At 36.0% G+C, this 23,086-nt stretch overlaps 1 protein-coding gene across 1 annotated transcript; it reads right to left on the bottom strand.

Moving 5' to 3' along the window:
• Window positions 1-8,153: 8,153 nt before the first annotated feature.
• On the bottom strand, window positions 8,154-10,142 carry LOC109183168 (alpha carbonic anhydrase 4-like). The gene is made up of 5 exons (XM_019333354.1): window positions 9,762-10,142; window positions 9,190-9,399; window positions 8,912-9,070; window positions 8,363-8,416; window positions 8,154-8,265 (listed from the first exon to the last, which is right to left on the bottom strand). The coding sequence occupies exons 1-5, from the start codon at window positions 10,053-10,055 to the stop codon at window positions 8,197-8,199; spliced, it is 786 nt and encodes a 261-aa protein (XP_019188899.1). The 5' UTR covers window positions 10,056-10,142; the 3' UTR covers window positions 8,154-8,196.
• Between the last annotated feature and the right edge of the window lie 12,944 nt (window positions 10,143-23,086).

The following is a 23,086-nucleotide window of genomic DNA, read 5'->3' as shown; positions in this document are numbered from 1 at the left end:
TAAAATTTATTATTTATTATTATTTAATTTACTATTTCTTATCACTCGCTTTTGTCATGTATATATAGGAAGGATTTGTGTGGTTTCGATGGTACATAGGGATTTATGTGGTCTCTGTTGTATTGATCTATATTTTAATAATGAGTCTTTATTGGTTGAAATATTTTAAAATTTATTTAGAATTTTAATTTTAATAAATTATTATTTTTTCCTAAATTCTTTTTAATTTAAATTTACTTCAGTTTTTTTAAAAAATAAAAATTAATGTATAAGAACTATATAATTAAAAAAGTTCTAAATGAGATGTTTTTCATATTGATTTTTTTTTTTACTTTTTAATTAACAGGTTCATTTTTTATGTAATTGTAGCTTAATTAAAAGAATTGAATAATAAAACGAAACATTTACAAAGAATTATTTCTGTATTGTATCAGTTCTATGCTGTATAACTCTCATATATAATAGATAGATGTTGGGTGTGCTATAGCAAAGATGAGATGAGGGTATGAGCCATTTTTAATATTTTTTTTTTTATTTTAAGAAATATAATCATAGGAATTGAAGATGGAGGTGAATCCAGAGCCCTATTTGTGGCCTATGGTTTCATCCTCCTCACCGGTAAAGGTGTCTTCAAAGCAGCATGCAGCAAATGGACCACTCCAATGCATACAACATCCCAACATTGCAGAAGCGTTGGCGGTTCGGGAAGCCCTTTCGTGGACCAGAGACGTGGTCTAACTTGAATTTGATTGTTTAATTTTTTGTTTTAAATTTTCGAGTAAGTCATCAAACCGTTCATATATTGATGCGATTGCACACGCATATAAACTTTTTGTTAAATTAGCTCTTTTAGTAGTTGTAATTTGTGAGGTTTTCTTCATTCGTAGAGATAGAAACCAGGCTGCTCACTCACTAGCCAAAGCCAATGAGACTTGGCCGGTTGTCCTACTTTGAGTGGCTTGATATGATATACTTTCGGCTTGTCCGAACAGTTTCATATCTTAATATATTCGTTTTGGTTGCTTTAAAAAAAAATTGAAAAAAATATACGAATTAAACATCTACAAAGAATTATTTCTGTATTGCATAAATTCGATCTATGCCCTATAACCCTGATAATAGATGTTGGGAGTGTAGTTACAACAAGGATGAGATGAGGGTGTGGACCATTTTTTTTTTTTTTTTTTTAATTTACATGTTCATTTTTAAAGATAATCATAGGTCAATTAGAAAAAATTGAGAAAAATATTAATTAATATATGTGCCATTTGAAATATATGAGTTAATACGAAATGATCCCTAGCTTGATTATAATTTTGACTATTTTTTTGATCAATTAAGTCCATCAACTTTAAAAATCTTAACCAATTTAGTCATCCGTTAATTTTATCGTTGGACATCCGTTAACTCAGGACCAAATTGGTAATTTTGCTATAGTCAAGGGACCATTTTGGTGTACAACTTTAGAATTTTTCAATTTTGGTGCTTAACTTTGTTATTTTTATCAGTTTTGGTCCTTTCAACTAAATTGACAGCAAAATATTGTTGGATTTTGTATTTTTAGGGGTAAAATCGTGATCTCAAGAAAACGTTTTCAATATCTAAACAAAACCACTGTAAAATCATATCTATATGTGTTTGATCGATGAGAATAATGGAAAGGACGGGCAAAAACTAGCCATAAATATATGAGATTTATAACGTCGACGATTGGCAAACTCTTCTTTTTCTCTTAATATGATTTTTTGCTTAGATATTGAAGATATTTCCTTGAGATGACGATTTTGTCCCTAAAATATAAAATCCAACAATATTTCACCGTCAATTTAGCTGGAAGGACCAAAACTGATAAAATAAAAAAGTTAGGCACCAAAATTGAAAAAAATAAATGTTGTGCACCAAAAGTGATAAGACCTCCAAAATCGTGGGACCAAAAGTGAAATTAATTCAAAAGTACCTTGATCTAGTGAAATTATCAATTTGGTCCCGAGTTAACAGAACCCTAACGGCAAAACAAATGAAGGACCAAATTGGTTAATATTTTTAAAGTTGAAGGACTTAATTGGTCAAAAAAATAGTCATGGACTAAATTGGTAATTTCACTATAGTCAATGAACCATTTCAGTAATTAACTCGAAATATCTTATTCAGAACTTTTAATGATTTATATTTCTTATGTTAATTTTATTTGTACAAAATGGAAAGGAAAAAACTTTGAAGTTTAAAAAAATTAGGATGGAACTGTTGTAACCTATTAGGTCAAGCATAACTAATCAAAGGAATTGGAGAGAGAGAAAGAAAATAAGAGACAAAGCAAGAGTATAATTCTTTATTCAACTTCTTCATTCAATACAAGGGGTACATCTCCATATATATAGTGAAATGTTACAAATCTACATAATGAGCTATAATGCGTTCGTTACAGACCTTACAAATATTGTCCATTAAATGCATTTTATAACACTCCCCCTTGGACATTATTTGTCCACAATCTTGCTTTGATAAGAGCTTGCTAGGAAAACCCTGTGGAAAAACCTAGACAAAAAGAGTATATATTATTCAAGCCTCATTTAAAACTTCCACAGGAAAACCACGTGGGAAAAACCTAGTTGAAGAAAAGAGTACATGATGTATGTAAAAAACATATATTGTATTGGTCGCCTCATTAAAAACCTTAACTTAAGAAAATCCTGTGGGAAAAACTTAGTTAAGGGAAAAAGAGTACAACCATAAGCCTTCGAGGCACAATCGGCATAATCTTCAGAATTTTGGGGTTTCTCTACTTAAGCAATTATTTTGCAACTTTTCCCCATTTACATTACTATATCATACTCATGCCTCATTAAAAACCTCACTAGAAAACCCAGTGGGAAAAAACTAGTTGAGGAAAATAGTACATGATGTATGTGTATTCTTGTTTTAAATTAGGTGCCTCATCAAAAACCTTAGATTTAAGTAAAAACCCCGTGGGGAAAAATTTAACTAAGGAAAAAGAGTACATCTGTTAGTCGTCAAGACCCAATCTTCAGGATTGATTCATGTAAAATGATACCCCCCCTTAAGATAACAATCTTTAAATTCATACATTAAATTTCTAAAATGTATAGAAGAATTTTGTAAATAAATATGTACAACTGTCAATGGAATGAATATACTCTATAATAATCTCGTGACTCTTCTAGAGCTCACGTGGGTATAATATTGACATCATAATGTCTAGTCAAAATGATTTCATTATATATCATTTTATCATTTATGCAACACAATCTTTATTGCCCCTTTATAGGACAATGATGGTAAAAATAGTACAACCAATTTTAGAACTTGGCATTATGGGGATACAAAAATAATAGTCAGTACCCAAGTAGCCCATTATATATTGGCTTACTGGTGTATATAAAAAAAAACTTCAAGGAAAAATTCGATCTCCAAGTCGAGATAATACTTAGCTTTCCCAAGCTTTTGTTTCAAAATCTCCGTCTTTAGACATGAACTGATATAATCAAGCTCTTTAGATATTTCATTGATACTTATACCATCAATATTGACTAAGATAATAAATAAGTCCATTTATCAACCCATTATTGAGCACATAATGGTACATATTATTCCTTCTACATGAGGATAACAACCCCATTCACAACTCTTTAAAGAGTAAATAATGGCACATAATAATACTAAATAAATCCTCATTTCGAGAATTATAAATCCATTCGGGATTTCTCAAAATAAATTTAACTACATATCTAAATTTATTATTTTGCCAATTGTATTATGTAGCGAAATTTAATGCCATTTACCGTGGGAGAGTATATTTGATTAAAATCAATTAAGGGTCTCTGCGTGAACCCATAGGCTACAAACTTGCTTCATATCTTATCACCTCGTTATTCTTATTTCTCTTTCATGCACACACCCATTTGTAACCTTCAGGGTTAACACTCAACGGTGTAATGTTATAAAGAGAATTTATTCATTTTAGCGAGTCGAGCTATGCCTTAATTGCTCCTTTATATGTTAAATAGTCATGATACTTCCGGTGCCTAACTCTGGATCCAAATTATCATATAACGAGCAATTTGTAATGACAATTGTGTTGTCGACAACTCTAACCTTTTTATAAATGTCTCCCATATTTGTAAAAGTTAATGGCAATTTTCTAAAACAACCAGATTCTAGACATTTTCCAAAGATATTTTGATCTGGTCGTTCTGTATCCCTAGTATTACGTTTATTTGGTGCACCTATAAATTTTACTAGGGTTTTTCGTCATCTGGACGAATGTCTGTAGGACATAATTATTCAAGCTATTTCAAGAGTGACAATGTTTCTTTACTAGATCTAGTATTATGATTCATATCTTTTTAATCAATAGATCTCCTACACTTCTAGTGTCAAGGAGTATCAGTATATATATTTGGTCCAAGTTTGGGGAATGTATATGGAACCTAGTTACTCTTTTTATGATCAGTATGATCAATAGATATATTTGATAGATTATTTGCTAAAAAATCAAATTGATATCTTTTGAAATTTTGGTTCAATCTAACTAGTACGTAGATTTGAAATACTGAAGATGAAGATATTTTCATTCCATGAAAAGTCTCGGCATTCTATTAAATTTGAGCTCATATCTCTCCCTAATGCCGTGAACCGATCTTCATAAAGTATGCAGTCAGCGTACCTAATTATATGCATTGATCCCCTATCATGGGCTCTTAGTATTTAAACAACAGTAACGCAGATAGGAAAATGTTTATGTTGAAACCACGTACTAGGTGAAAAGATGGTATAATTGCGATATGCTGTGAGTTAGACTTGGGTAAAAAAAACTTGACACATAGTAACGTCATAGCAATCCTTCGGAGATTGATGGGATAGGTAGACCATATTTTGGTCAAGAATTCATTGTCAAGGTTCATCCTAAAGGGTGACTTAGAGAATTAAAGTCTTAAATCTACCTTCTGGGCAAATGAATATACAAAAACAATATGAGAGCTATAAATTTAAATATCATATACGCAAATTTCATGTCAAAGAGTTTCTATAGCAGAAACTAACACTATAAACATGTCATAGCCTTTAATTGATATCACATCAAAATCTCAATTGACTCATGCACATCTATTGAATAAAGAGTATCATGTTTGGTAAACACAAGGCATGACATGATAAGAGATATTCTATTAATTCATAAATTTTAGAAAATAAAATGAGAGAAGTACCGTTCGCCGAACGATAATGAGCACATGTTCGCTGTCGAGCCCATTTATTCCTATTTCGGGAAGTCAAAAACAGCACTTTTCCAAGCAAGCTCTCATTTTATTTCATAGTTTCATACAAGCATAAAAAATAGCAACATATAATAGCTGAAAACGACAGTAATTTTCAGAATTTTGACTTGGATTGTAGAATTTTCTAGGGAAAAACAGTAACACATTTTGACACAAAATTTTGCAGGTATGTAGTTCAGCAAGTCTAGAATGTACTTAAAATTTTAATGCCAATCCAAGGTCTAGAAGTATTTTTCGCGAATTTAATTTTCAAACTGCACCGGTCAGAATTTTCAGGTAGTGATTACTATGTAAAAAAAATTATTCACAATTTGTTTGCTTCAGGCAAACCAGCATGATGTGAGTCAATTTTGACTTTTGGAGAGTAGCATAGCATTAGAAATAGAAGTTGCAAACTTCATCATGATTCGTTAGTCACCTTAAAGATCAATCCCGTTTGAGGTCTTACAGACCTTATTAGGATGTAGCCCAATAACGGACAAATACATTGTCAAGTAGGGGAGATTTAAAATTCAGAGAGTATGGTCTCGCGAAAAGGAAACTAAGTTTTTGATATATTTCAAAAAAAATAATGACATTCAAAACACTTAGTATAATTTGTCATGTACTACTACTGGAGTACAATGTGATTTTCATAAATGACGCGCAAGATAACGAGTGACAAATAAATTAGTGTTCTTAGTTTTACCTTCTGGAAAAACTATATTAAAAATTAGGTACTATTCTTTTGTTTAAATACTCAAATTTGATATTTATTTCAATGTCAAAGACTCATGTGAACCAATGCTATAATAAATTAGCACAACCCAACAATTGACTTTTAAATCAATACCAAGTCAATTACATTTGGGGAATTTGTCCTAGTGCTATTATCATATAATTAGTGCTATAAATTCGCCTTCTGGGCAAAACTATATTCAATATTTATGCTATATATCACAATATTTAAACTCATATATATCATCTAATCGATATCACGAGATCAAATTAATGTTCAACAACGATAGGTGCAACCTAACAATGAAAACCATATTGAGAATTCATGCTATTGTCTCACATATAAGTTGTGTGATAAAATTCAACAACTATAGCTTATAGTAAACAATTGTATCATATTCTAATCAACATGATCGATAGCAAATAGTTGTATTTTGAGTCATGCACATATATTATCAATAAATGTGTACGTAGCGGCATGTATGATGTGTACAGAACATGGCATGACACGGTATTTCTCATTAATATATCTATAGATTAAGAAAAGAATATGAGAAAAATACCGTTCACCAAAGATAATGGATAAATGGTTGTTGTGCCTAGCTAAGCGCTCGTTTAGTGTTCTTCGGTCTAAGGGCCAGGTTTGTTAATGCTCTCACTGGTAAAAGAACCAGGTTTGTACCAAAGTCAAACCATGCGAATATCATGCAAGATTGCAAGAATTAAACAAAAGGTACTTAGGTTTTAGAGAATTAAAACACTGCTCAGGGAGAAATTGCCAAACCAAGAATTGCAGTCATCGACGCGACAAATTAAAGATTGCCCAACGGAAATGCATTTTATAAAGAAACATATTAATTTATTAAAATTAAAATTCTAAATAATTTATAAAACATTTCAACCAATCAAGACTTCAAGACTTCTTAGTAAAATCACAATTAAATACTCAACTAGACATCATATCTGATCTCATTAAATAGCAATTTTACTATGTTTAGAATTTCACACCATGCCTATTCGACATTGTATAATTTTGATATATATATATATATATATATATATATATATATATATATATATATATATATACGTACAGAACTTAATGGAAATTTCAGTGATTGAGTGTGTGTATATTACAACGAGTATTTGAATTAATTTTTTTTTTTTTTAGTGTCACCCCTACTCTTTTCATATCACCCGATATTTAGAATCATTAAAGTATGCATACATACTAATCTCATGTGGGCGTTTCAACGAGGACTGAATAGGAATTCAAGACCCCTACATTGACCACACTTCGTTCTATAATTTAATTGTTCGTTTTAAATCTCGGATTAGTGCCAGCTTTTAGGTATCCACTATATTCCCCATTCCTCATGACAACTTCTTATCAATTTATACTTAATCCTTTAGTTAGCTAATTCACTATATAGTATCATGTGTACGATATATATGTTCTTTGTACCTTTCTAATTAGCTTGACTAGGTATAGGTGATTTCCAACTTGGAATCCTATAAAAATGGCTAATCCGCTTATTTTTTAAAATATATTTTAATATTATACTCCGTAATATTTATATATTGATTTGTATAATACAAAAATTCAACCTTTAATCTCACATATTTTTTTTTCCAACTAAATGTATATTATATTGATTCAACTTTTTATAACGAGACTATTCATGAATCATACAAATATATAATTATAAAACATAACGTAGGTAATTATTATGTTTCAAAATGACAATAATTAATACAGAATGATCATTTAAAACGTAGGAATCATTGATAAAAAGTAAGGTGCATGCTATTATTAAAATTGATTTGAAAGTTATAAGAAAACTTTGATGTTAGTTATATATATATGTATATATATTATGCTATTTTAATTAAAGATTGACCAAAAATTTAATTACATTATCATGAAATACAAATATATAATTATAGAACATAACGTAATCATGAAAATGATTTGTATATTCAGTTTAATGGTGGCAATCACTCAGCTCCCTCAATACATATACTTCCTAAACATACAGCACATTCATGCTACAGTTTTGTGTGTGTATATATATATATATATATATATATATATATATATATATATATATATATATATATATATAAAATATATGTGCGTATAATTAAATGGCTGGATTGGTGCTCCTTCAAAATAAGGCAATTCCTATGGTTGATTAAGGTATACTGTCCTTCCATTCAGTGGTTGCAGTGGCCTTGCATTTTCCTCGTAACCCTAAACAACAAATTCAAAACAAAATGTTTGTACCATTCTATGTATATATGTGTCACAGATTCAATCTAGCTAGATAGATACATAATTCAATACTTACATCATCAACAGCTTCCTTTAATAAGTTTATCTGTTCCTGTGATATTGTCTTTATCTACAAAATTCAACAGTTTATCACTATGTGAGTGAGAGAAAGAGATACATGCATATTTAATTTTCTTGGATTATGAGAGAAATTCGCAGTCACTATTTGATGATGTGCACTGATAAATCCCGCTTTGTGACTCTTGTCGGTCAAAGAACCAGCATAGGTTGCCCATAGCTAGGTAAACTAGCCCAACTAAATTGCCCAAATATAACTAGGTAAATCAGCCCAACTAGGTTGCCATATATGACTAGGTAAACCGACACAGCTAGGTACCCAGCCCAGCTAGGTAAGTTGCCAATAGCTGTGTAAACTAGGCCAGCTAGGTAGGTTGTGCATATATATATATATATATATATATATATATATATATATATATATATATATATATAGGTAAATCAGTCCAGATTGTTCATAGTTAACCGGCTTAAATCATTAAGGTTGAGATTCGAACTCGTGACTTTGTGGTTGTATCCTTAATCAGGTTAAGGTTAGGATACAGACCTCTTTGGTTACTGTCCAGATGACACCCTGTGAGCATGGTGGGGTAGTGAGGGAACCAATGAATCTGTAATATTTCTTGCCCTCATATGTGATCTTTCCTGGATTAAGGGCGCCTAAAGCTTTACCATTGCGATCAACTTGCCTGATGCTGTTCAGCAACTGGAGTGGAACCAAGAAATTAATTAATGTATATAAGATCAATTCAATTATATTGTGTATATATATATATATATATATATATATATATATATATATATATATAATTGAATGGTACTTACTTGTCCAAGGAACTTATCAGGTTTTCCTATTTTGTATAAGATGGAGACAGCAGCAAATTCATCTTTTGCACTCCTATGAACCAGATGAATCTCCATATCAACCTTTTTGCCGTTCACAGTGTTCTCAGAGGGAGTATGCCAGTGGCATTGTAACATGAAGTAATCGGTACCGTTAATGATAATCTTTCCGGCATCACCTGTCCACTGGATCTGCATGCATGCAACAATTTATTATATAATTGACCCGGGATATATGTAGATAAACTAAGTCATAAATTATAAGTGTAAAATAGTATGTAAATGAATTGTAATAATATTGGGTGGATTAATGTAAGAATATTAGCTAGACAAGACAATGGACTTCGAAGGCCAACCCTAGCTAGGTTCCCAATCTTGGGTCTGGGTCACCTATCCCGATCCGAATCATTATCTTGGTCCAAGTCATCTTCTTGGACAGAGATCCTGGGCTATTGGATTCCAAATCTCCATTTGAGTAGTTTTCGATATCTCTATCAGTTACAAAATCGATCTAAATCCAACAAAACTAAAACTATTTGGAACTAATTAATTACCTGAAGAGCATGGCCTTTGTTGATGATTATAGCCTCAGACGATTTGTAACGTCGAATCAACTCCCCAAATTTGGAGGTAACCTTAACAGTGGAGTCATCAATATTAATGGGAGACTGCATGTTACCAGCATTGCAGACTGTATAATTTGTGTGAAGTTTTCCCCATTTCCCTGGGCCATTCTCAGCTCCACTAATATAGGTAAATTTGGTTCCCTCACTCTCACTGGCTAAGGAGATGGTTTGTGATGAGAGGAAAAGGATTGAGATGATGAGGAGGATGAGTGGATTGCCCATTATTTCAGACCTTCAAAACTTGCATTGACAACAATATAGTTTTGAAGGCCGGATTGAAGAAATTTATTATTATTTACTATTTCTTACCTCTGATCTCTCTTTTGTCATGTGTATATATAGGATATAAAATGCTAATATTTCGGGATTCAATAAGGATGTGTGTGGTTTCGATGCTACATAGGGATTTATGTGGTCCCTGTTGTATTCTACCGATAAGAATTTTGATATAATTTGTTTGCCACAAATAATTTGTTTACAGCGTTGCGTGAATTTTGTAGCAGATCGAACTACTAGAACTAGTTTTTATAAAGGAAATAATTTGCGATATGATTAATTTTTTTTTTATTTATCATGGTAGGGGGATACCCCAAACGGAAAAGGAAAGGTACAAGACTAGTTAGTTTGTGTTACAAATGTGACGCCAAACAGGCCGTCCCTCAATATCATCCTCTAATATACTCTTCATCACCTCAGGAGGGCTATCTAAGATATGGATGCCCTTTGGGAAATTCCTAGCAATTTTGGCTAAACTGTCGGCTGCATTATTTTGTTCTCGAGGTATGGCTGAAAGTTTCCATGCATCAAATACCTTTAACTCCTTTCTGCACCCTTCAAGAATATTATGTGCAACTGTTGATGGTCTTCTTTTATTAAGCATGTAATTGACCACCATGGTAGAGTCTGATTCGAGTATCACCTTTTTGTAACCTGTATGAGCTGCTAGTTGTATTCCTTTGAGGAGTGCCCATGCCTCTGCTTCAAATGGGGTAGAGTTACCCATGTTGAATACGAATCCCTGCTTCCAAACTCCATTGCAGTCACGGATGATACCTCCACAAGATGCGTCATTTGTTTGCGGTTTTACCGATCCATCTACATTGATTTTGACAAATTCTTCCTTGGGTTTTTCCCATATGAACATCATCCAATTGTTTGAATTTCCTGCTGAGTGCTGTCCCATTGCTCTATCGAAAGCCAATGACACCTCCTTGACTTGTGTCTTAATCCAAGGAACCTTGAACTGGAGCGGTTTTGTTGTGCCATTAAAAACTCTTTCATTTCTCCATTTCCAAATCCACCATAGAGTTGTAGCGAATGTGATGCTGGAGTTATCTGGTACATTGACCTTGTTACTGTCTTTAATTCCTTCTTCCAGCCATCTTTGTAGCGAAAAGTTTCTTGATTTATCGTGGAAGGGTCGGAGTACTGCTTCCCACACTTCTGTTGCTAGCGGACAGGTTCTGAGCACATGCTCAGTATCTTCTACCTGATTATTGCAAAAGCTGCACTTATCACAATCTGTAAAACCTTTCTTAGCTCTGTTACTGTTACACATGATTCTTTCATGCTTCACGAGCCAGAGGAAGGTGCGAATGCGGCAAGGAATTTTTAATTTCCATATGCTATTCCATTTGGCGGCCTCTAGTGGTGCTGGTTCCCCGATGGCTATATTATAAGCAGATGCAACCGAAAAGTTTCCATTTGCTTCTAACTTCCAGGAAATGTTGTCCTCTTCCTCCATCTCCTCATGAATAAAATATAGGGCTAGTTTGCTCAATATATTTATGGGCAGTAGATGATTCAATTCACTCCATTTCCAGTCGGATTGAAGGCTCCAATAGCTAGATACAGATCGATTAAGGTCAGCGGAGGGGACTGCTTCCACAGCAGCCTCGTAAAGAGGGAAGTCCTCGATCCATATATCATTCCAGAATGATGTGTTGCGTCCGTTACCAATAAATCTTTTGACTCCTTTTATTAGAACAGGAACAGCACTTAGGATACCTTTCATTGCATTGGACATATTTCTCTTAGCCTTCCAAAGACGACAGTCTATCTTCGACAGTTGATATTTTTCCTTGAAAATCTTGATCCATAGGCTGTCTTCTCCATGCAGAATTCTCCATCCTAATTTCGCCATGAAGGCCTTATTCATTTCTTCTAATTTACGGATGCCCAAACCACCTTGCTGTTTACTTTTTGTGATCGTATCCCATTTGATGAGGTGGACTTTGTTGTCTCCCTGATTGCTTCCCCAAAGAAATTTCCGTATGGTCTTTTCAATGTTATTGATCACACCGGCAGGTATTAACGTTGTTTGCATTGTGTAGAATGGGATTGAGGACAAAACTGATTGGACCAATGCGTGTCTTCCTGCTAGTGTTAGTGATTTGGCTTTCCATCCGGCTAATCTTGAATGGATCTTCTCTATAATTCCCGCAAATGATTCCTGTTTCAGTCTGCCATGGATGGATTGGATGCCTAGGTATTTCCCTAGATCCGTGACTTTTGGGATTCCTAAAGTTTCAACGATTTTGTCTTGGAGCTCCTCATTTGTATTCTTGGAGAAAAATATTGAAGACTTGTGGAAGTTGACTTTCTGTCCCGAATGAGTGCAAAATAAGTCTAAGCATCTTCTTATTTCTACTGCTTGCTCCAATGTTGCCTCACCAAATAAGGTCATATCATCTGCAAATAGAAGATGGGAAATGTGAGGACCCGATTTAGACGTTCTAATTCCTTTCCATTTGCCTTTGTTCACTGATTCAAGTATAATGTGACTAAGTCTTTCAATACAGAGAACAAAGAGTAAAGGGGATAGAGGGTCTCCCTGTCTTATGCCTCTTCCGGGTTTGAACCATTCCATTTGTTGTCCTTCCCAAAGCACTGCTAGTCTGGACGAAGATACACAGTGCATTATATTCCTAGTCCATGTATGATTGAATCCGGCCTTTGACAGTGTATCTTCGATTAGGTTCCAAGATAACCTATCGTAGGCTTTTTACAGATCTATTTTCAACACCATCCATCCTACTTTGCCTCTTTTGGTTTTCATTGAGTTTAGAACTTCTTGAAAGACTAAGATGTTGTCCGAGATTTGTCTTCCCGGGATGAAGCTGGCTTGAAACGGCCCTATCAGCTTACTTAGCACATCCTGTAATCTGTTCACCATCATTTTTGTTACTAGTTTATAGGCTACATTGCAAAGGCCAATAGGTCTAAATTGCCTGACTGAATCCGGGCTATCTACTTTAGGTATCAAAGATATCAAAGTGTCATTGCATCCTTGATACAATCTTCCTTCTTCGAAGAAGTCCAAGGCAAACTTAGTTAGGCTGTGTCCTACGGTATTCCATGTTTTTTGGTAGAAACCCGCTGTAAAGCCATCCGGACCTGGTGATTTGCAAGGTGACATATCGAATAAGGCCTTCTTAACTTCCTCCATTGTGAATACCTTGTTGATCTCAGCCCATTCTGAGTCCAAAATCTTAGGGAAATTTTCTTGTGCTAGGGGAACCAGGGATGTCCCACTGTCAACTTCAAAAAGTTTTATGAAATAGTTCTTAACAAGCTCGCTAACCTGAGTGGTATCGAGTATAAGCTGCCCATTGTCATCTCTTAAACCTTTAATCTTGGGGGCCTTGGTTTTAATCGACGTTGCTGCATGATAAAATCTTGTATTGCGGTCGCCTGAAACTATCCAATCTTCCTTTGATCGTTGGAACCATAATAGTTCCTCTTGGTATAGAGTTTCCTCCAATTCACTGCGTAATTTTCTCTCTAATTTTAGTGCATCTGTTCTAGGACCGTATGCTAGGCTATTTTGGATACCTTTAAGCCTGGCCAGTAGGCGCTTTTTCCTGTGAAAGATGTTACCAAACGTGTTAACATTCCACTTAGTAAGTGCCCCTGCCGCAACCTTCAAGTTTGTTGATAAGTCAGATTCTTTGTTCCATCCTTCATGAATTAGAGCTTGGAAAGTGACATGAGTGGTCCAGGCCATGTTGAATCTAAAGGTTTTTTTCCTTAGATTAGATCGAGTCTCCTTGGTATCTATCAGTAGAGGGCAATGGTCTGAGTTCAACATTGGGAGATGTGTTACGGTCACATTCGGGCAGCAGAGTTTCCATTGTAAATTTGCTAGTGCTCTATCAAGACGAGCCCCTTTGAATGTTGATGAATCCACTCCTCTCATCCATGTAAATTTGGCGCCTTCATACCCCAAATCAACTAGACCTTCTCTGTATATCCAGTCGTTGAAATCAATGCATCTTGCCATCGAAAAATTCCCTGGATTGCTCACTTCTTCATGGCTTGTTACTGCGTTAAAATCACCCGCTATAAGCCAAGGCATCTGTGGGTTGTGTCTTTGTATGGATAAACCGGCAAATAACTTCTTTCTCAAGTTGTGGCAGGGACTACCGTAGACCAGTGATAACAACCATGGTCCTAGTTCACAGTCCATTACCTGTACAGAGATAAACTGAGGGTTAGTTTCAATAACCTGAATTTTTAGGGCTTCTTTCCAAAGTATCCAAATTCCTCCCGAAAATCCCACTGCTTCAACTCGTATCCATTCTTCAAAGCCAAGACTATTGCAAATCTTGTTAGCTTGATTTCCCGAGACTTTGGGTTCTAGCAAACAAAGCAAAGAAGGGTTAAATTCCCGACAAGATTGTTTCAGGGTGCGCTTAAATGAATTCGAAGCCGCCCCCTGACAATTCCAAACAATAAATAACATCTAAAAGAGATTAGGACAAGCCGGGGCGCTTAAGAGCGCATGTGGCTAACAGCCACTGGATTCTCCTCGAACACACTATCCTCATTATCATTCAAGGCCAATTCCGGTTGTATATTCAAATCTGGAGGGACATGGACAATGTCTGGAGGGTCATCCATATAAGCATCTTCTAGCCCAGCCATATAAGATGACTCTGGGTGGTCCTCAGCTTGATGAACTTGCGTAGAAGTTATGGTTTTCCCCCTATTTGTTCCTCTGACCACCGTATGCTCTAATTCTGCGGCAGCACGATTGGGAGTGGCACCTTGGCCTTGGCGTCCCCTAAGACCACCTCGCATGGATGTGCCTGGCTGCCTTTGATGGTCCATCTGTTGTCTAGTACCGTTTGAATTAATCCCCTCCCTTAATTGCACTGTTTGAACTGGCATATTTCTTGTTTTGGTTCTGATTCGGGGCAAGGACGGCGGTGGTTGTGGTGTTGTTGCCGATCTTTCCTGTCCTTCTACATTCTGTTCTGTCCCAGTGTCATCCAAGTCTTGTAGAGTAGTAAACCGGGATTGTATCCCGATATCCTCGTTTGCTTCCTGGCTGTTCTTGGGCGATGACTGGTTTCTGCCCCTTGGGTTTCAGTCGGTGGTCTGAAGTCTCTTCTTGGCCTTCTTCTTTCCTTACGCGTGACTAGCATCCATGTACCATATTTTTCTTTTGGTACATGGCTGTTCTTGATTTGGGTCGTTGTTGGAGCCAGATCTCCTTCCAGGTTGTCTTTGTTTAAGCTTTCTGGGCTGCAGTTCTCCGACCGGTGACCATAGCAGCCACAGTTGAAGCAGATCAAATGGATACCTTCATATTCGATGGTCCATTCCATGAAATTGAGAACAAACTTCGAGAGGAGAGGCTTGGATATATCAATCTCAACACACAGCCTAGCGAATTTCCCTTTGGATGCAAGATGGGTTGCAGTATCGATTTTAATTGGCCTACCCACTGTCTTACCAATTTTCTTGAGGAAGTCTTCGTCGAAGTATTCGATCGGTAAATCCGGAAATCGCACCCAGGCCAGCAGCTTCTTGGTTTTGTTATTATAGGGGCTAAAATTCGGTTCCCATTCTTGAACTACCACATAATGATCTAAAATCATCCAAGGGCCTTCAAATTTAGCATACTCATAATCTCGCAGGGACTCAAATTTGGCTATAAAATAGTCTTGATTAAGCGCAATTAGGTCAAAATGAGCCTCTGTTTTCCACATCTTTTGTAACCTTTGCTGCAAATATGAGTAGCTGACTGTCCTGCCCAGAACCTTGAGGATGAGTGAACGGCGCCATGGTCGCCGGAGTCTTTCCTTCTCCTCTTTAGTTACCCGGATTATTGGGTATTCGGACACAAAACTCTCGTCCTCCATAGCATCATCGTCAGAAACAATTTCAGGTTGAGGATGGGAGATTACCTCTTTCCGGCCCCATGCATTGATTGGAGTCGCGACGGGAGTCTTCCACTGGTCCGGCGACATCAGTTCATCTCCTGTTGGGGTTTCTTGCGCCGCATCCACAGAGGATTGACGCAAAGGACTTTCCAGTTGACCTCTCAATCTTTTTGGCTTTCTGGTGCTCCTTTCCAACAAATCTTGGTCCTCCGGCGACCGATGGGTCGCCGCAGGAGAGGACAGTTCCGAGAGAATTCTGGTCATGCCCAAGCGTTAATCTCTGTATACACTTGATTATGTATTGCGATATGATTAATTTGGTTGTGTGCATGTACTTATTAACGAAAGCACGCATGTGTTCCAGACTGCCAGCAAAGGAAGAGTGTCATGTTATTTGTGGGAAATCATTTGGGACATGATTGTGAGACTAGGTGTCCATGTAAAAAATGCTTAAACAGAACATTCATAAATCAAATCATGGTCTATATGCATTTGCGCCAAAATGAAATAGCAGATACATATTGCACACGTTGGATATTCCATGGAAAGCCTCCAATTTTTCAAGAACCAAGTAATAATGGTTCTCAGGTTGAGTATGATGATTCTGATGATGAAAACTTAGATGGAGTCTATGAGTTCTTAAATGAATATGGAAATTTTGTAAACTTCAACTCACAGTTAAATCCCAATACTCACAGTGATGAAGTTGATAATTTTGAGAACATATTGAGAGAAGCAAAACAAGAATATAATATCCAGGTTGCACTAAATTAAATTCTCAAATTCTCGATCATTAACTGTGAAGTTGCTTCCTTTGAAGGTGTATAATAATTGGAGCAATAAATCATTTGACATGTTGCTTGAATTGCTAAAAGAATGCTTACCTGATGGCAATATACTTCCACATTCTCACTATGAGTCTAAGGCTATGCTACGTAACTTGGGATTGAGATACACAAATATTCATGCATGAAAATATGATTGTGTGCTATTTAGGAAGGAATTAGAGACCGATGATTGTTGGGATTGTTATGCTGTGCAACCGTGTGCACCATGCATGGTGCACACGGGTCTAGTATAGATTCATAATTTCTATACTGTAAATTCATAACTTCTATTCTGTAGATTCATAAACTCTATACTGTAGATTCATAATTTCTAAACCGTAGATTCATAATTTAAATACAGTAGATTCATAATTTCTGTACTGTAGATTCATAATTTCTATACTGCAGATTCATAATTTCTGTACTGTAGATTCATAATTTCTAAACTGTATAGTTATCAAATTATGAACATATACTTATGTGATTTGTGAATACAGAGTTCAACAATTGGGAATATGAACATCGAAAATTATGAACATATAGATTTATAATTATGAACATATATTTAAAAAAAATTTGAATCTACAGTATAGATTTTATGAATCTATAATATAGAAATTATGAATCTAGACCCGTGTGCACCATGCATGGTGCTCACGGTTGCACAACATAATTGATTGTTGTCCTATATGCGGTACTTCTAGATGGAAAGTCAAGGGTGTGTGCGATTTTTGAAGGAATTAGAGACAGATGAATGTTGTCCTATATGTGGTACTTCTAGATGGAAAGTCAATGGTGGTAAAGGAAAAAATATTCCTCGTAAGATATACTAAGGTACTATCCTCTAAAACCTACGCTTCAAAAATTGCTTATGTCAAAAAAAAAAATTGCAAATGATATGAGGTGGCATAAGGAAAGACGAATTGACTATGGTGAGTACTAACGTCATCCGGCTGATTCTGGGCTTGGAAAGATTTTGAATCAGTGTTGCAAAAATCCTGCCTAGGTACTAATTAATCGGCGCCTAAGCGCTAGGCGCTGGCCGATCGCCTAGCGTATCATCATAATCGGTGGTCTAGGCGACTCGGCCGCCTAAGCGCCGACTAAGCCTCATAGGCACCGACTCGGTCGCCTAATTGGCCGATTAGCTATTGTTCCATTCTTTTTTAAATTGGTTATTTCACTCAAAACGACATCGTTTTGAACGAAATAACCCTAAATTGTTCAAACTCTAGATGTTTTTAAGGTTAATATTTACTATTTTAGTATTAACTATTAAAGTATTAAATAGTTTATAGTTATCATGACCTTGTCTACCGTGCCACAAACACGAAGACCCAACCAGGCAAGACCAATCAATAGTATTCTTATTAATTATGGTTATTACACCAAACTTATAGCCCAATTAGTAATTAACCATTGCCTTTATTCCAAATCTAGACAAAACCTTGTCTTAAACCACAGTAGTGACAACTTTATAAATCATTACACCATTACTCGCAAGTTAGGTGGTTCGAGATTTATTTTGTTGTCCCAACACTTTCGTCATTTGTCACAAATTAATTTCATAGTAGTACAATTTGGTATCTTTAATCAAGTTAATTTTCACACAATTAACAAGATTATATCAACCAAATTTTCCAACTAGTTGAATTAAGCTTATATAATCATATTAAGAATATTATTTAAAATATTCAATACACTTGAGCTTTGACGCTCACGATTATATAGTCATCCCAATTTTGACAAATTGACTATACTTGAAATCTAGAACTGAAGTCTTTTACGAAATTTCAACCATGCAACACGTTTGTTACATACCACTATGGCCGTTAAGCCATTCAAGCATTTTCCATGGAATTTCTTCTTGAAGTCCTTTCTTCCCAAAGGCAACAAATGGATAACAGATTCCACTTGAAAGGCATCACTCAGGATCATTCCTTCGTCAACTTGACTTAGGACGATCCCGGATCCACCATCTTGTATTCAAGTAATCGGCAAACGACAAACATTTTTGCCTTAGCGTCATCACTATTATACTTCAGGTCAAAAGATTCCCACAACGAGTCACACAAACCATTCAAAACATAGTTTCGGCATAGGAAAACCAAATATTTCCAAATTCTTACTATGCTAACGGTTTGAGCGTTAGACTCATGTTCCTTTCCACTAGGAACCATCTCGGTCAAGAACCATGACATGCCGAGAATCATTAGGTTGTACAACATTCCCAATTGCCACCCTTCGAAATTCAACTGCTAGAATTTCCACGATCTTTCGACCAAACCACAAGGTACCGTCCCATGTACCTTCATCGTAGGGATATACCCTTTGATGCCACCACCGATCTCCGAACCAAGTTCACCGGGGTTTCGGATTGTGCAACCACGTTGCCGATCCGACCATTTGAATGTGCACCACGAGCAACATTTACGGTTCCACCGCTCGTGGAATCCATATATTTTATCACCAAAAAAATTAATCAGTTTTAAGATGGTTGGATATTGGTGAATAAATCGATACAAAATATATATATATATATATATATATATATATATATATATATATATATATATATATATATATATATATATATATATATATATATATATATTTGTCCCGAAAAATGCAATTTCATTTATAGAAAATTAATTCCAACCAATTTTGGTACGAAACTAAAATTACATATATATACAACGTATATATGGTAACCAAATAGGGATTTATTTTATCAAAAATAATCCCACCACAACTTGTACGAAACTAGTACAAGTGATTTAATCCTCACGAGATTAATCCCACCGCTTGGTACGAAACCAAGAACAAAAATAAAACAAGAGACGAGTTTCTAACCTGAGGTTTTAACCCAACGAGAAGAAAGAAGAAGCAGAGGAAGCCTGAGTCTTGTGTACACACACTCTCCTTAAAACCGATTCGTCACCTCCCGAGGGTGCTAGGAGCGTTGTGGCGTCAATCTTCCAGGATAAAACGGACTACGACTTTGGCGTTCGAGCACTCCAACCCAAAGTCCGGTGAACTAGAACACAAGCTGAGCACTCCGATGTTTTACGGAAGATGTTGGCAGAACAACTTTTCTCTTGTAAATGGGATGAGAGATGAGAGAAAACAAAAGAAAGATTTTGAGAGTTTCAACAAGAATGTTTTAAAAAACTATCTGCCAATATCCTAAGCTATTTGTAGGGAAGAGTGAATAATTAGCCTTATAATGACCATTAACCAACCATAAATTCAATTTAATAATTGGATAATAATGTTTGAAACGGTCGTACTTATTATCATAATAATACCAACGGTCACGAACTTAATACGCGATTAATTCGTACCGACCATAGCGACCTGTTTCAAAATATCTGAGTGACCGAGAAGTCCGTACAAACCTGAAGGTTTAATGAATTAGGACCGGAAACCACACCCGAGTGGTCCGCAAGCACCGAAACGTTGCAGCACGAAAGTAGCTCACGAAAGGAGAGCACGAAAGAGCTCACAACTCCAACTTTCAGAATGAAACTAAAGCTTAAAATTAAGATTTCAATTTGCATGCACTTTCGTCCAGCATGAAAGCATAGCACCAAAGGTGCTAAAATCACAAATTCACAATTAATCTTTCAAAGCTTAACTCTACTTAAGCTTATAAACCCAACTTTCGTGTAATGCAACGAAAGTTATTAAAATGCTTAAGTTTTTGACTTCTCTCAAATTGATTCACTTTGAGAATCAATTTCTCATTCACCTATTACCAATTTTGAGCGTACATTATATCTAATTCTTTGTCTCACTACGAAGAACCTGGATCCACTTTGACCCAACTCAAATCGGAAGTGGATCCCACATATATTTGTACCACAAAATAGTCACTCAAAATGCCATTTTTAGCTAAAAATTCCAACAGAAAGTACTTGAGAGATTCAAAATGGATTAAGCTAAGCCAGTGAATACAACCTCTTGGTATGCATTTCAAGTTGAGCAAGAAGCAATGTGCTTCTAGTGAGAAAGAGAAGAAGAAATGCAAAGAGTTCCTTATTCCTCAGCTGTTGGTAGTTTGATGTATGCGATGGTATGCACAGGTGTGACAACCCAAAATTTAATTTTATAAATCCAGTTTTAAGAAATTCCAAAATAGCCATTTTCACTCCATTAATTTTTTGTAGATAAATTGGTGTTTGAATAAGTTATTTTGAGTTATATTTTAAATTAATTCAACACCGAAACTTATTTTAATTCCAAAACCATAAATTTTCGGGTACTTCGCGTACCAAGTTTAAAACTGAGAAACCTATCTGAGTGAGACCAGGTGAAACCTGAACCAAGTGTTTGTTTAGAAATCATCTTTGAAAAATAAATTTATACCCCAAACAATTTAAAAATCATCTTTCTAGTCTATGGTTCATGAAGCTTGGTGAACCACATTCCTCCAAAAACCTTTCCCTGATTCATCTTTTTGGCTAAGCAAATTACCATTTTGCCATCCACCAATCATTGTTTGAGCTTCCTAGGGTTTTATGCCTATATATATTAGAGAGACATCAGACATTTGCCTCTTGATTCCCAACCTTGTCTTCCCCAAAACTTTGCAAGAGAACCAAAAGAAAACATAGTAAGTTTTCCCTTCCTCTATTCATCCATTTTCCATCTAGCTTCCACTCCTTATCCTTCAATCTCTGAGGTTCTAGTTCTTAAGAGTTGTTGTGTGGTTTGCTTGTGGACTCTAGGTGGCGAAGGAGGTAGTAGCTAGCTTGGGAAGAAGGAGGAATCGCAACAAGAAGAAGAAGTCTACAAGGTATAACCTCATGGACTCCCACTTTAGATTTTGGCTCTGTGAAGCCTTGTTTCTTAGGTAGAAATGATAGATTTTTGATGTGTTTGAGCTATGAGGTGATCTGTTACTTGTCTATGATGTGTTGTTAATGTTTTGGATGTGTTGGAGTTGTGTGATTGATTGCAGATGAAAATAGATCATCTGGTGCACCAGACAGTGTGTACCAGTGAAGCAACGGCCCTAGCCAACGGCCCAACAAGGAGACCGTTGGCTAGAGATGTGGTCGGCCGGGCCTAGGGAACGGCCTAGGAGAGGGCCGTTGCCTAGGGCCGGCAAGCTAACAGCCTGAGGGGGCGAGCCATGCTGAGCCCCGCCCTATGGTCCCTGAGTTATCTCTGTGCAGTGGCCGGGCCCTTGTGGCTCAGCTACGTGTCGTTTCGGGCCAGGTGTTACGGGCCCTTGTGGCTCGGTACCTCGGGGCCGTCTCGACGCACGTTTTGGCTTTGATTTTGTTGAATTTGGATTAGAAATGAGCATATTATGATGGATTTAGTGATGAAATTGCTTCACAGTATGATTTTTTGAGTTCATTGTATTAGGAATTGCTTTGTTTTATTCCCCTGATGCTATTTGAGTATTAAATAGAGAAGCATGAACACCTTGTTAATAAGAATTGTTAGAAAAGCATGACTAGAATGTGTTGTATGTTCAATGAAATTTGAGGTCTATTTTGATTATAGAAATATACAGAGTTTGATATGTTGCAAACCAAGCATGTTGTTGTGTTCTTGAGAGATCACTGTGATATTTAATTTGAAGCATGTTGTACAGTAAATTGCATTCCAAGTAAATCATGTTTTAAAAGTGCATAAGTGGCCAACGTGAGCCTAATTATTATTTTCCAAAAATCTCATTCCACGTAGAGAATCTTTATCTTATCTTTGAGAATGAGTTGAGAAGTATGTGCATGTCTATTGCATAAGTAAAGTGTTGCATATATGAGATGCATGAGCGATATATCTATATATATCTATGGTGAGTAAAACCTTGTTTTGGAGGACCCGTTTAGACTACGTCCTCTAGGAAGAAAGTTATGGTCATTGCGGTCTCGGTATATGTGACGCGGTGTATTCCCACGTTACGAGGTTGGAAACTGCCCGCCAGGCTTGGAATCTTGGTCAGGGGGTGTGCACGCTAAAAGTTTGATACCTGATTCCACAAAGTTTGAGCATAGAACAAAAGAGTGGTTCGGTGGACGAGATGAGTATTAGGCCGGCTAGACGCCGTTCCTGGATAGGTTCATTCACGATACGGTGAAGTTCCTACCTCGTCCATTTGTAAAGAAAGCGAGTCATTGCGACTCTAAGAAAAGAAAGAAAGAAAGCGAGTCATTGCGACTCTAAGAAACGAAAGAAAGAAAGCGAGTCCTTGTGGCTGTAAGAAACCTCCACAGAAAAGTTTTCTATTTTACAAGCGAGT

The sequence above is a fragment of the Ipomoea nil genome, unplaced genomic scaffold (genome assembly GCF_001879475.1).
Source record: "Ipomoea nil cultivar Tokyo-kokei standard unplaced genomic scaffold, Asagao_1.1 scaffold1101, whole genome shotgun sequence".
Lineage (NCBI taxonomy): Eukaryota > Viridiplantae > Streptophyta > Magnoliopsida > Solanales > Convolvulaceae > Ipomoea > Ipomoea nil.
The sequence above is the reverse complement of the archived record's forward strand: the minus strand, read 5'-3'. Positions and strand labels throughout refer to the sequence as shown.

Bases quoted from the DNA above. Each gene is read 5' to 3' on its own strand.
- LOC109183168 (XM_019333354.1), bottom strand. From the start codon at position 10,055: ATGGGCAATCCACTCATCCTCCTCATCATCTCAATCCTTTTCCTCTCA. The intron at 8,417-8,911 runs GTCTGTATCCTA...TGAATTTTGTAG, and splicing joins TCTGGACAGTAACCAAAGAG to ATAAAGACAATATCACAGGA. The intron at 8,266-8,362 runs GTAAGTATTGAA...TTTGTTGTTTAG, and splicing joins TAAAGGAAGCTGTTGATGAT to GGTTACGAGGAAAATGCAAG.